Genomic DNA, 13611 nt, shown 5'->3' on the forward strand with positions numbered 1-13611 from the left:
AAGGGAAGAAGAAAAAACTAGGGAAAAACTATATGTATAATTATCATAATTTCATCTTTAAAATTACATAAGAGTTATTATAATTATTACGCATTGTTGTTGTTGTGTTTAACTTTCTTTTTATTTTCTTTCTTTTATAAAATTTTATTTATTTTTTATTTTGTTTATTTATTCATTTATAACTAATTTTCAGATTATTATCTTGTACTTTTTTTTTTTTTTTTTACTTTTTTGGGGACACTTCTTTTTAATTTTGAATTACTTTCCTCCAGTGTTTTTGAATTAAATCAACCCAGTTTGCTTAGGCTTCTAAGAGTTAAGACTTTGCTGAGCTCAAGGAAAAAGCTGTACATTTACTCACAACATCAAAGACTTTACAAGATGAAATGGGACAAAATGAGCATTAGAGCTTCATACATTACATAGAGAACATTGTTAATGGTCTGAGATGGCACATGAGGACACAGGCCAGGTGGATTCATTGTGTGTTTATGTGAGTTTGTGTGGATACCTTGGCGGCAGCGTGTGGGGAAGCTCCCTGATCCAGCAGCAGCAGTGCCACTCTCTGATTATCATAGTGAGCGGCTACATGCAGGGGAGTTAGCCCACTCTAAAACACCCACCCACACACACACACACACATACGCCCACACACACACAGGCATGCAACACAGCACCAGGTTAGAAGATCAATGAGCACGTACAAGCACGAACACGCCGCTAAGAAAAATGAAAGATCCGAACCAACAGAATGTAAAGACATGAAGGAAGATGGACATTAAACTGATGGAAGATCGTTAGTGGAAACAGTTTAGAGCATCACCTTCATGCTGAAATCCAGAAAAAGAAGCTAGGGGAGATAGCTGGCCTATGAAATGTAGCTCTAAAATGTAAACTTTGCTCCAGTTGTTTTTTTTAAAATAGCTAATTCAATTCACCCCCAAATCAAAAACTCATACTTTTCCTATTACCTTTTTTTTGGTGAGTGATATCACTTGAGGCAGTTTATCAGACTGTGCACAGCTCCTTCTAGAGTCACAAAAGGCTATATACAACTTTTTTCCTCCACAGTTGTATCCCCAAGAACTATGAACAAACTTTAATGTGTATAACCGATGGAGCTCCCTTTCAATTCTTCATTTAGTCAGAAAAAAAGTTGAAGAATTGTAACAGAAACAAAGAAGAAAACCGGAGATCGCCAATTTTCACTGGACAGCTAACATGCTACAATTCATATTTTAGCAGCGGAAGGAGGAGTTGCAGTATAAGAATGTTAGCAGCAGCATGTGGCTATTTTTGCCAAGGGCGTTTTGTTTTTTGTGTGTTTGTCAGCTGAATTACAGAAAAGCTAGGATGGAAGAACCAATGAAATCTTGGAGTGCATCTGAATAACAGGACGGGTACATGAATGATGTTTCACTTTCATCAACATTGCAAAATAGGGAATTTGACCTTGGCGGAGGTCTTTGCACTCTGAGTGCTCTCCCAATTGTTATTGTTTTGGTTTAAAGATCCATTCCAGACATGTTTTAAGACACTGAAATACTCTGCTTGTGCTCTCTGAGCTAAAAGTAGTGAAAAAAGTATTCTGTATGAACAATACACAACTTGTGTTCACTGGAATGTCCCACATATTTAACAAACACTTGAAGTGAGCAATATGGAACCTTATAATCTCTTCTCATCTTTAGAGGTGAGAAAAAAGACGAGAACTTAATGGTTTTTCTCACACATTTTGGATCAAAATGTAAGAAAACCAAATAAGTTTTCCACTTTCCTCTCACCTCTAAAGATGTAGTTAAACTGCAACAAAGGTCTGACTTTTCTTTGTGTTTAGACTCAGTTTTACAATGGGACCGAATTTTAGCACGACACCACCGAGCAATGTGGAAGCTTCATTATCATACCTGACTGCCATTATGTTAAACGCTCTCAGATGGCGGCACAGACACACACACAACCAGCTAACACTATAATCAGTGCCAGTCGGCCTGTACTAAGTAAATGCGTCAATATGTGTGTGTATACAAATGAAGGGTGCATGTGGAGGTGGAATGAGTGCATCATCGGGGGAATAAAAGCAAATCTACCCAGAACGTTTTCGCAACAGGACGAGCATCTGTTGGCTGTGCTGTCCTGGGATCAGTCCTTAACCTGCCGCTCCTCCACATAACCTCAAACAGCACCCCCGTGTCCTGCTGCTGCTTGGAAAATAAAACTCCAAACGGGTTCTGTTTACTCTCTGAGAGACAGGTTGGATAAAGGGCAGGCGACAGAAAGACTTGCAGGATGATAAACGTTCTGAATGACTTCCTGATTTTGGACATTTGGAGGCCAGACAAGTAAAAAACAATACAAAACTTCAGGATAACACAACAGAACTTTCTTTCATGATGCTTTTTATTTTATTATAACAGATTATCTTCTATATATAGCTTCTAGTAATCCCATTGGCTGTTTTCTTGGTAATTTTTTGAAAACTATGGCTCAGATCTTATAGCAATGATGCAGAAATTTGAGTTTCTCCTGTTGCCTTTTTTTCCTGCGTTGTGTAGGAGTGTCATCTCCTGCCTGATATATGAGTCATTTCTGAACTAGCCCCCCCTTCCTCTCTCAGACAGCTCATGTTTTCCAGCAGCAACACATCTGTAAACACCCTTAAAAGTTGTTGTCAAGACGAAGATTGACTCTCTAAACTGTGTTGTGCACCAGACCTCTCCTTGTTTTTTTTTTTTTTAAAAGACACCTCACCTTTCCAGCAGCATCAGGCGCCGCTCTCTTCTGCAAAAGGAGACTGGCCACCTCCATCTTGCCGTATTTTGCTGCCACATGCAGGGGACTGAACCCTTTCTGTTGGACATAAAATAGAATGCATCAACAAACTGAAAGACAGAGGAAAGATGGAGAGGATGGAGTCGAGACGGGTGTTTAAACAGGATGTGAATATTTACGTTGTTTTAGTTCGGCTCTTGCCGGCCGGGGTCGAGCTTTTCGTCATAACAACATAGTTTCTCACAAAGTTAGGAATAACTAAGTTTAGTTTCCATTTTTACTTAATTTAAGATCCAGTTTGTATGATTTAGGGGGATATATTGGCAGAAATGAAAAATAATAAAATAAGCATGTTTTCTTAAGTTTACCTAAAAATAATCTTTGTGTTTTCGTTACCTTGGAATGAGCCGCTATATCTACATAGGGTGTATCCATGGAGATCGCCATGTTTCTACAGTTTTCCGGTGCAGACAATCCAAAGACTGGTTCTCGGTGGGGCCATAGAGTTTTTGCATTGGTCAGTGAGTTACAAGCTCTTATTTTATTTGATTTTATATTTGGGCTTTTTTTGCCATTATTGGATAGGACAGCAATAGCATGAAAGAGGGAGACAGAGGGGATGACATGCAGCAAAGTGCCGCAGGTTGGAATCAAACCTGCTGCTGCAGCATGGATATAGCCTTTGTACATGAGGCGCCTACTCTACCAGGTGAGCTCCTGGGCGCCCCTTTACTCAGTGTTTTAATCAGTTTAAATCCCCTGGTTGTTTTGAGAGGAAGAGACCTCTGTGAATAATACACTCACAGTAAAAACCTCCTTTACAATGAACACTAAAAGAAATCTAACCGTGAGAATTTGACCTGGTTGCAATCTGCAATCCTCATTGCTAAATGTCTAAATCTTACACATTGGACCTTTAAGAATTAAAGCATTTGAACACATATTATGTCAGTTGTAGCACAATTGAAAAATGGACTTTCTGTGTGTTTTTACTCAGAGTGAAACAAAAATCTGATGTTTAGCAACCCATTCAAGGCTCATTTAGCTCATTCAAAACACTGTTTCATCCTACAATGAAAATGTTTATGTAGATTGTTTTTTTTACATATGAGTTTTTTCTTTGGCTGACATTAGACACATGACATTAGACACATTATTATTCAAAGGAACTGTAAAACTAAAATATCTTCTCTAGACTATGTTTAAAATATTAAAAAGTTTTAAATTAAGTAAAACTGAATTTTTATGAATTCACTTTACTTACATTAAAACTAATAACTTATAAATGGGCATTATATGTGCATGGCTTGTTATAACATCACTGTATTTGATACCCTGAGAAACTGAGCCAAAGGCTGTTATTTACTTTTGTATTACAGATCTATAAATGTCTGCTGTATAATGTGATCATCTTAATCTCTGCTTCCTTCCTGTGTGTTTGTGAAGATATTTAAAGACATTAGGTCATATTTTCCTGAAGAATGCGGGACTCCCACCGATTCCCATTCCACGCTCTGAAACACATGACCTCATTTGTGCGATTGGCTGGTGTTCACACAGTTTTAAACTGTCATGTTAGACAAAGACAGGCAGGCAGAGCAGAGAGGTTTGATTTAAATGTTTTAAATGTTTTAAATTATGGGCACTTTAATGATAAATGTGTTGCATAAGTATCACAAATGGGTCATGGTTTCCATCCAACAAATGCTCTGTTCCCAGGTTGGGTGGGATATTATTCGTTGAACAGCTGACTTTTGGTGTCCCAAAAGATCCCTTATGTGTGTTTCTGTGTGTGCACTGTTAAGAGAGGGTGCTGGCGCCATGGGGTTTACCATTCATTAATCTGTTCTACACACGGAGGTCACCTTCAAAGGCAGCCGACAGCAACATACAATCACACACATGCACAAACCAATTCCATAAAGACGACTCTAAATCTCTGTTTGACCTTCCTCTGAGCAATTAGTCGTACATGAAACTGGTGTCACCAAAAACTGACATCATCTGTCCATGGTCGGCCCTCTTGAGATAAAAATAATTGATTTAAATTACTGGGCCAACACTTAGACTACCGCTGACCTAAATGGGAACATTTTGAAATCCGTGTATGTGACAGATCTTTACATGTTTGAGCCTTGTCTGGTGGTTATAGGCAGATTATTATTCTTATAACTGGAGATTATGAAAGCTTTTTTAGTGATGACAGAATATTTCAGAGGCAACAAACATGAGACATGCACCAAGGACGCAGTTGGAGACTAGTGCCCACTAGTGGAGATATGTGGATATGTAGGCACCGATCTAATAACCAGAGTTCTTACAGCCTTAGGCAAGTTAGATTTTAGACTTTTTTAAGAGTTTTAAAAGCAATTTAGGATAAAATTTAACACCAATTTTACAATAACCAAAATTTAAGATTAAAAAAACTGACATCAATTACAGTTATGGACCATTTTGGCCACATTTTTGGTGGGTTTTATTGGCGTATTTGTTTCTCTCTTTGTATGTGGGATTACACTGCATTGACTCCCATTGTGCTGCATTTGTAAAACTTTTTGAATAAAATATGCATTTTCTTGAACTGGTTTCATACAAGGAAAATCTTGGTTACATGCAAATTTTCATGAATTTATACATTTCCATGTCCTCTAGGGTGACACCTAGCTAGCATGACATTGATGCAAGAAGCATTGATAAAATATTGTAATTTTTTAAAAAGTTTCCATTTTGAGATTTTACAATGCAAAGTCAGAAAAACAATAATTAATAAAATCCTACCTCCTAAGTGTGAGCATTTTTAAGACTACTGAAAGATTGATTTAAGACATTTTATATCAATTAAGGCCTTATTTTTGGATTTATATATTCAATGCCTTTTAGGACTTTTTAAGACTTTTTAAGAATCTGCAGGAACCTTGAATAAAGATGGTCTGTCATGTGATGCTTGTTTCTTCAGATGTGTGTGTACATGGAAGAAACAGAGACATTCAACTCATAATGTCATTCACTGAAATATGATCATACCCACCTTAGTTGAGGAGGAGAGTGAGGCTCCGTTCTCCAGCAGCATGGCAGCAACATCTTGGTGTCCTTCGCGGGCAGCCAGGTGAAGGGGAGTGTAGCCTGAGGTGGTGGCAGCGTTGGCAGAGGCACCGCATTGCAGCAGCTGTTGGACAATGTCGACTTTCCCCAGCCGACTGGAGATGTGCAACGCTGTCTGGTCGTCCTGCAGAGAAGGAGAAAGTGACTTCTGGCCCAGTATTTTATCGTTGTTTTGTTTTTTCTGCCCGACAGTGATTGATAACGAGGCTCGGTGTTCTAACCTTGGATTTTGTCTCCACCTTTGCCCCGTTTTTGAGCAGGTATCGGACTACGTCTGCTTGGCCTGCCCTGGCTGCCATGTGCAGAGATGTCTCCCCTCGCTGGAAGACACACAGAAAGTCAGTCAGAGCTCTTCATGTGCAGAGATGTTGGATTTGAACTCTTAATGTGTACTTCTAATATGTGACATCACAAATCCTCCACTCACTACGTTGGTCGTGTTGGGTGATGCTCCGTGGTGAATCAGTGCATGGACAATGTTCTCATGGCCCATGAAGGCTGCCACATGGATTGGCGTCAAGCCAGACTGTAAATGATCATTACCATAAAACACTAAATATCAAACCTTAGCAGAGCTGTTAATTCACTCTGAATTCATGTAGAAGTGACATTAAAGGAATAGTTCATAGTTTTTGTGAAGTTTGGTTGTCTGAGGCACTTATTCATAATCAGTGTATTAGCTGGCTGTCAGCACACTCCCAGTTTGGAGAGACAGACAGGAGTACTGCTATGGACACTGAGCAATGTACTGCTGTAGTTGAGAGCAGCAGCAGAACATATTTTAGCCTCCAAAACAAAAAAACAATCAACTAGAACTAGATAAGAAATGTTCCATAAATTACAAGAAATGAGTAATTATCATAGTTACATGTTCGAAATTATGCTACAAAAGTATTATAATTTTTAAAGCACTTTTCCAGGTCATTTTATTGTTGTTTTTTTTTTTTTAATTTTTCCAGGTAACTTTCCTTTTTTGTTCTCTTTTTTCTTTTTACAATGTTCTTGCTTATTTTGTTATTTCTTCTTTTGTTATTAATGGCCTTCTTGCCATGTCTCTGAAGAAATCAAGCAAATTTGCTCAGGATTCAAAGGGTTAACAGCTCTTCCTAACCATATGTGATGTGAATGAGCGAGCGAGTGAACGTCAGACTGTCCCAGTGTGTACCACTGAAGCAATAATGACGTCCTAACCTGCTTCATGTAGCAACTAACAAACTAAGTAATTAGCCACTTGTGATGTAGCATACATGTAAACTAATTTCTTTTTTTAGGTGGCTAAAATATGTTTTGTTCCTGGCTGCTTCTCCAACTCGAGGCTCACTAACCGCCCTGTATTGTACTACACTGACCTTTGATAAGTACCTCATGTAAGCCCACTTCAAATAATCTGAACTAGCCTTTTAAGTCCAAACAAAGACAAATGCTATATAAAATGGTAAAGCTCAGAATAGTTAAAAGTGGGTGCAGTTCAAAGAAACCTCTTCTGTTGCCAAGTGCTAAAAGGTAGAGTCAAGCAGAACGAAGCGCTCAGTACCTCAGTGACAGCCTGGATAGACGCTCCGTGTTTTAGCAACAGCTCCATCACTTTGGCTCTGTTCTTCTTGCAGGCAATATGAAGTGGAGTGAAACCGTTCTGCACACAGATAGAAAGAGAGAAAAGAAAATCTCAGGGTGAAGTATCTTCGCCGTGAGGGCTCTCCACAGTCACAAAACATCAGTAACTGCTTTTATTTGGCTGAAAAGGGGAAGCAAGTGATCTGCCAGGAAGTTAAAGGGTGGTACAGAAAATTTTTCAAACCACAAGGGTGACGAAGAGACCTTTGCTCTCTCTCATATCTTGTACTTCTCACATCCTGATCCTTAGAAAGTGCTTAAGAATTTTGCCTTTGCTATCTGTCCGTGTCAGCTTCAAAACTAGAAATCAGAAATCATCATTCACATTCAATGTTTTTCTTCTCTTCTGCCTCATGTATCAATTTTACGTCACTTTCAGGAGAACAAGGTAAACTGTCAACTGTCAAACTTTAAATATGTCTCCACTCTGCTGCTGCCAGCTGTCTTTTTAGGCATAATCATGACGCCCTCCTCCCCTGTTCACCTCTAGTCATCATATCCAGAGCTCAGGACGAGCCCATCAAAAGCCAGCTCAGACCCAGATCCTCAGTATCCTCTTTATATCATCAGAACCACCACCAGTTTATAGACTCCAGGGGGGTTCCCTATTATACTTTGGCTTCACCCTCAAATATATGACAGTCAAATCACCAAGAGACCATTCACATTTCTCAGACATACGTGCACTTATAAAAAATATTCTCTTCATTTAATGAGTCTTTCCCGATTGAAATAAAGCCAAATAAAAGCCAAATAAAAACATGTGATATTAACTGGACACTTTCGTATAATATGACCATGGCACTTTTCACTCTCAGGCAAAGTGCACTCCTTTATCCCTACCAGAGCCTTGGCGTTCGGATTTGCCTTCTTGTCCACAATGAGCTTTGCCACCTTGTAGTGACCACAGTGTGCAGCAACGTGCAAAGCCGTCAGGTAGTCATTGGTGACGTCGTCCACCGGCACGTCATGCTGGAGCAGGAGCTGGACACAGTTCAGGTGGTCCCCCTGAGTGGCCATGTGGAGCGGCGACAGCCCGTTCTATAGTTGGGGAGGGGGGAGAGAGGGAAAGACAGAGAGACAGAGAGAGACAGAGGAGAAAGAGAGAGGCAGACAGGGAGCGAGACAAAGAGAGAGAGAGAGAGACAAACACACACGCAGACGGAGACATAGACAGATGGACAGACAGACACAGGGAGTTAGGGCGTGGCCATGCGCTGCACAGACAGACTGTGAAGGAAGTTGTTGAGAAGGTTACAGAAGCATTGTTATAACGAGGTCATTACAACAATGTCTATTTTGTTACACTGGTCGTCCTGCGCGGTCAAACTGAAGGGCTACGCAGCGGAGACAGGCTGTTCTGGAGAGGTCGCACAGACGTTATGGAGACAATGCGACAGCACTACAGCAACAACAACAGAGCTGCTATCTGATTGGTTAATGTCAAAAATGTGTGTGCTTAGGAAAGCTAGTTCATACAAACATCTGTATTACAAAGTTATTAGCGATGTGTGCCCTGTTTTAAGTGAAATGTGATCTATTCTGTTTTACAACAACCAGTGAAAAAAGACAACATGTGTTTGTGCCCTTTCCTTTCCTATTCTGAGCAAAGCAGCATTTCCTGAATTGATCGTCCCAGTAGCTACCTTGGTCTTGGACAGGATAGGAGCTCCTCGGTCGAGTAGGATTTCTACCACCTGCTCGTGTCCGCTCCTCGCTCCACAGTGAAGAGGCGTCAGACCATCCTGAAAAAGACGGAAGACAGCAAATGTGTTAATAGAACAGAAAAAAAACTCAACCCTGTACTTTCTACAAATGTTTAAAACTGCATATGATTAAGTAGTTCAAGCAAAATGCATAAAGAATACACATTAATATGGTATTTTGCTTGATAACTTGTTCCATATTGGAAATAAACCCTTTGAAACTTTTTGATATCTTTTGAAAAAATAGCTGAAAAAGGTATTTAGTAAAAGGCGACAAGAAAATGAACAAACTACAAGGGTTAATAGTGTCAAAGTAACTATAAATTAAGTCTGTCTAACTAAAAAAAAAAAAAATTGGAGATATCAACAGATAAACTTCACACTGCATAAAAACAGCAGCAGACACCAACTTCATGCATACTGGTGAATGGGCACATTACTTTCACATGTTATCGGGCTCTAACAGACCATATAATTCAGCCTCATGTGTTTGTGAATGTCTTGCATTTTTGTTAGAAGAATTGTATCCACAGTCTCACCTTGGTCTTTGCATCAATTTTGGACCCTCTGTCCAGCAACAGCTTGACCATGTTGCTGTTACCCCTTTTTGAAGCCACGTGAAGCGGTGTGATGTCATTCTAAACAAAAAAGAGAAAACTTGTTAAGACCCAGCTGTCAAATTAGATGCAATGGTATCTAACATTTTGCATTTTAAAAACTATACAATTAAACTGAATAAATCCATTAGACATTTAACATGTAAGCTTGCAGTCTGAGAACAGATTGTAATGCTTTTATTTCTAGTTTTAACAGGAACCCTGCACTCTCCTTGTTAAGGGCACATAGTCTTGTTGTAGCTCTGTTGTTTAATCCAGGGTATCTCCACTGCTGCAGCATGACTCTGGACCTAACCAGCAATCAGTGTCAAAAAGCAGCACAAACACCAACACTCCCTCACACACTAGCAGATATAATTACGGGCCAGCGTTAACTCTGGTTAGCTAATTTCTAATGTGGAAACAAACACATTTCTGATGTCACCCACACTAATGTAAATATCACAGTAAATAAATAGCAATAGCATTTCTTTAAATAAGAGTGCAGCCTTGTAAAGTGATGCACCTATTATGAACACTAAGAGGCACATAGTTAAATGACACAATTATACTGTGTTGTGTTTTATTTAAAGGACAGTAGGGACATTTGTTTCTCAATGCTCACTTTAAGTAAACGATAATGACGCCCCTTGCTATTTGGCATTGTTTACAGTGTGTAACAGTAATCAAAATCAAAACACGTCTCACAAATACCCTCCAGTACATTCTGCTTTGAGTGTCTACAGCCGCTTGCCTTCTTCAGGGGTCTGTCTCACAGTTATCAACTGCCCACTGATCAATAATGTGACCTGCAGATCACCATACATAATTGATATACAAAACCATACAAAACAGTGTACCATGATCTCATTTTTTAAAAAAGCAAAGCAGCAAATTCTGTACTCCTTCGACATTTTTTATTGTACTCAAATTAGAGCTGCATCGAACATTTTGAAGCCTCAAAGCTTCATTCATCACGTTCATTCTTTTAACCATTCTGCACAACCTTTTTTTAAAATTCTGCACAGCCTCTATCTATTTTTTTTGCATGTTTATTCATTCTGTTTAAACCCAATATTTCTACACAGTTGTAGATAAAGTTTATGTTACACTTATATTATTAGTAATATACTATTTGTAGGATCAGAGTGGTGGCTGAGCAGGATTGTTGGTGTTTAGCTTTTTAAAAACAACTTTTTCATTGTGCTCAAAAAAATGTTTGCTCTCCGGCTTGCCACACACAAAAAAGTAATCTAGATTCATCTAGAAAAAAAAGTTGATTTACTGAAAAAGACTTATTTGGTCCAAATAATTATTGTTTTTGAAACTGATGTTTTTGTTGGAGGATTTTTAAAATATTTTTTCAGGGTGATTGGGCACCATCATAAAATATGACGACAGACATTTAAAGCTTCATTTAAAAACCTCCATAGAAGCTACAAATGTAAAAAGATGACATTAAGTTCAGCTCTACTCAAATTTATTCAATACCCTAATATGTCTGAATATCCTGAACTATTTTCAAAGACAGTCTGAAGTTGATTTAACACATCAATCATTTGACAAACTTTCCTAGGCCTCCAGAATCCAGAATCCAAATATAATCTACTTCCTCATCCTTTTCAGAGTTAAATCGCCCAATTTAAAAATCCAGGAGGTCTCTATCTTAAGGTGCAATGTCTTTAAATCTCCCCCTGTATTTAACAAAGATGCCTTTTTTATAGATTTCAGCAAAGAAAGTGAATGATCAATATCTAAAAAAAAAAAAAAAGTGCTGCAACAGGCCAATAAACCTCTGGAGATTCAGGGACTGCTCAATAACCAAAACCAAACCACTGTTTCAAAGTTGTGTGGTATCATTATTCAGCATATGCAGCATTACACTGAATACGTACAGTATACACTCCTGTTTACCTCAAAGTTGGTAATACCCCTCCAAGACAGCAGAGGGCGGTATACACTCACCCGAGCCATGAAGTCCACAGCAGCTCCTCTGTTCAGCAGCAGCGTGGCCACGTTAATGTTGCCATAGTGAGCCGCGATGTGAAGGGGTGTGAAACCACTCTGAGGATTGGAGAAAGCCGCACAACACATACATGCAAACAGACAAGCACACACACATTACATTACAAAATATAAAACACACCATGGGTGCAATCCAGTGCAGACCTTGAAGTTTGTAGCAGTCTACACAGCCTATGGTGGATGTACAGACGAGGACACACTCTATTTTACACTGTTAAACACCTGACTTTCTTCACAGTGGCAGAGAAAGTCCCTTTATTGAAGCATCAAACATGGGGCCAATGGTATGCTGACGGAGGAATTTTAGAGTCAGTATACCATGTGGGCTTCTATGTGCTTTTATGATACTGAAATACAAATCATCACACTGTGCAAAGTAAACTATAAAAGTGCAAATATATACTCCACTTTGACAGATGTTATTTACCTGTAAACTATCTTGTTTCACTTACAACACCTTGATACTTCTGGTGTATAAAAACGAATCCTGCAAATGGACCTAATGTCTATTTGTTGACATTAAATTAAAGTAATTTCCTGGCAAAACCCCTGGCTTAGAGAGCAACAGCTGCCAAAGCAACAGAAGGACACTGGAAACAATCTGCCCAATGACTAAATGAATCTGACATTAAGCAATCTAATCATTGGAATCCCAATTTCAAATAACCAATAATCCAGTAGAAAACAGGTGTCCCACACATGTGAAGCCGCTTTGGCGTCTCAAAAATCCCAATCTAAAACACAACAACTATGAATCTTCTCAAAAGATATTTTACACTTAAAGTGACAGGTCAACCCAAAATCAAAAATGGGTATTTCTCCTCTTACTTGTAGTTCTATTTGTCTAGATTATTTTGATGTGAGTTGCAGAGTATTGGAGATATCAGCCATAGAGATGTCTGGGAATTAGATAGCACTCAGCTTGTGGTGCTCAAAGTGCCAAAAATATATATTTGAAAAACTCAACAGCAATGTATTTTTCCAGAAATCCTGACCTGGTTATTCAAGATAATCCACAGACCTCAATGTGAGCAGTTTTATGTTGGAACTATTTTCTGTCTACCAAACTACAGCCGCCGAGAGAAGGTACGCCGCGCAGAAGGTACTATGCATGTGCCGCTAGCTCAGTGAGCACCACTGAGCTGGCTAACGTTACAGCTCAGTTGAGGAGAATGCCATTTATCATTTACATTTCCTGCTGTCACTCTCGTCCATCAGTAAATACATGTTCCTTCTGTGTGGTAATATAGTTGGTGAGTGTGGTTCGGTAGAACGATAGAAAGAAATTTATTCTTTCATGAAAGTTCTCACCACAAAGTCTTTGGATTATCTTGAGTAGCCACATCATGATTTCTATAAAGAGGCATCTCTGTTGAGATAAGCTTAAAGCATCACAAGCTGAGCGCCATCGAGTTTCATTGTATTCGAGAGGAGGCACACACATCTACAGACGGCATTTTCATCACTCAGCAAATTACACTAAAACAATCTAGACTGATAAATAGCACTACAAACAAGGTAAAATAAAGGTAAAATAGAATCTGCCTTTTGGTGGTCAATCTGTGGACAAAAATATGCAAAAACTTTCTTCCATCTTCCATCATGTAAATCTGTTTACCACGATGCAGGGGCCGCGGATCAACAAAAGCCATTTTTGGATGAATCACACCAGATAAGTGGCCAGCCTGCCAAAGCCAGAAACAATGCCAACCAAAACAGGTACACACAGGAGGTGGCCACCTGACTTTGGTGTGACGAGAGGGGCCCTTGTTACCATAGAAGCAGTGTTGAAGTAG

General features: G+C 39.1%; 1 protein-coding gene across 1 annotated transcript in view; it reads right to left on the reverse strand.

Annotated features, from left to right (window-relative positions):
• The window catches only part of LOC121955007 (ankyrin-3-like), a 167860-nt gene that overhangs the window by 57564 nt on the left and 96685 nt on the right, over window positions 1-13611 (reverse strand). Inside the window, exons 7-16 of the mRNA XM_042502782.1 lie at window positions 11756-11854; window positions 9734-9832; window positions 9135-9233; window positions 8332-8529; window positions 7409-7507; window positions 6302-6400; window positions 6096-6194; window positions 5801-5998; window positions 2752-2850; window positions 512-610 (exon numbers count right to left, since the gene is read on the reverse strand). Coding sequence (XP_042358716.1) covers window positions 512-610; window positions 2752-2850; window positions 5801-5998; window positions 6096-6194; window positions 6302-6400; window positions 7409-7507; window positions 8332-8529; window positions 9135-9233; window positions 9734-9832; window positions 11756-11854 — 1188 coding nt within the window. The remainder of the gene's footprint in view (window positions 1-511; window positions 611-2751; window positions 2851-5800; window positions 5999-6095; window positions 6195-6301; window positions 6401-7408; window positions 7508-8331; window positions 8530-9134; window positions 9234-9733; window positions 9833-11755; window positions 11855-13611) is intronic.

The sequence above is a fragment of the Plectropomus leopardus genome, chromosome 15 (genome assembly GCF_008729295.1).
Source record: "Plectropomus leopardus isolate mb chromosome 15, YSFRI_Pleo_2.0, whole genome shotgun sequence".
NCBI lineage: Eukaryota > Metazoa > Chordata > Actinopteri > Perciformes > Serranidae > Plectropomus > Plectropomus leopardus.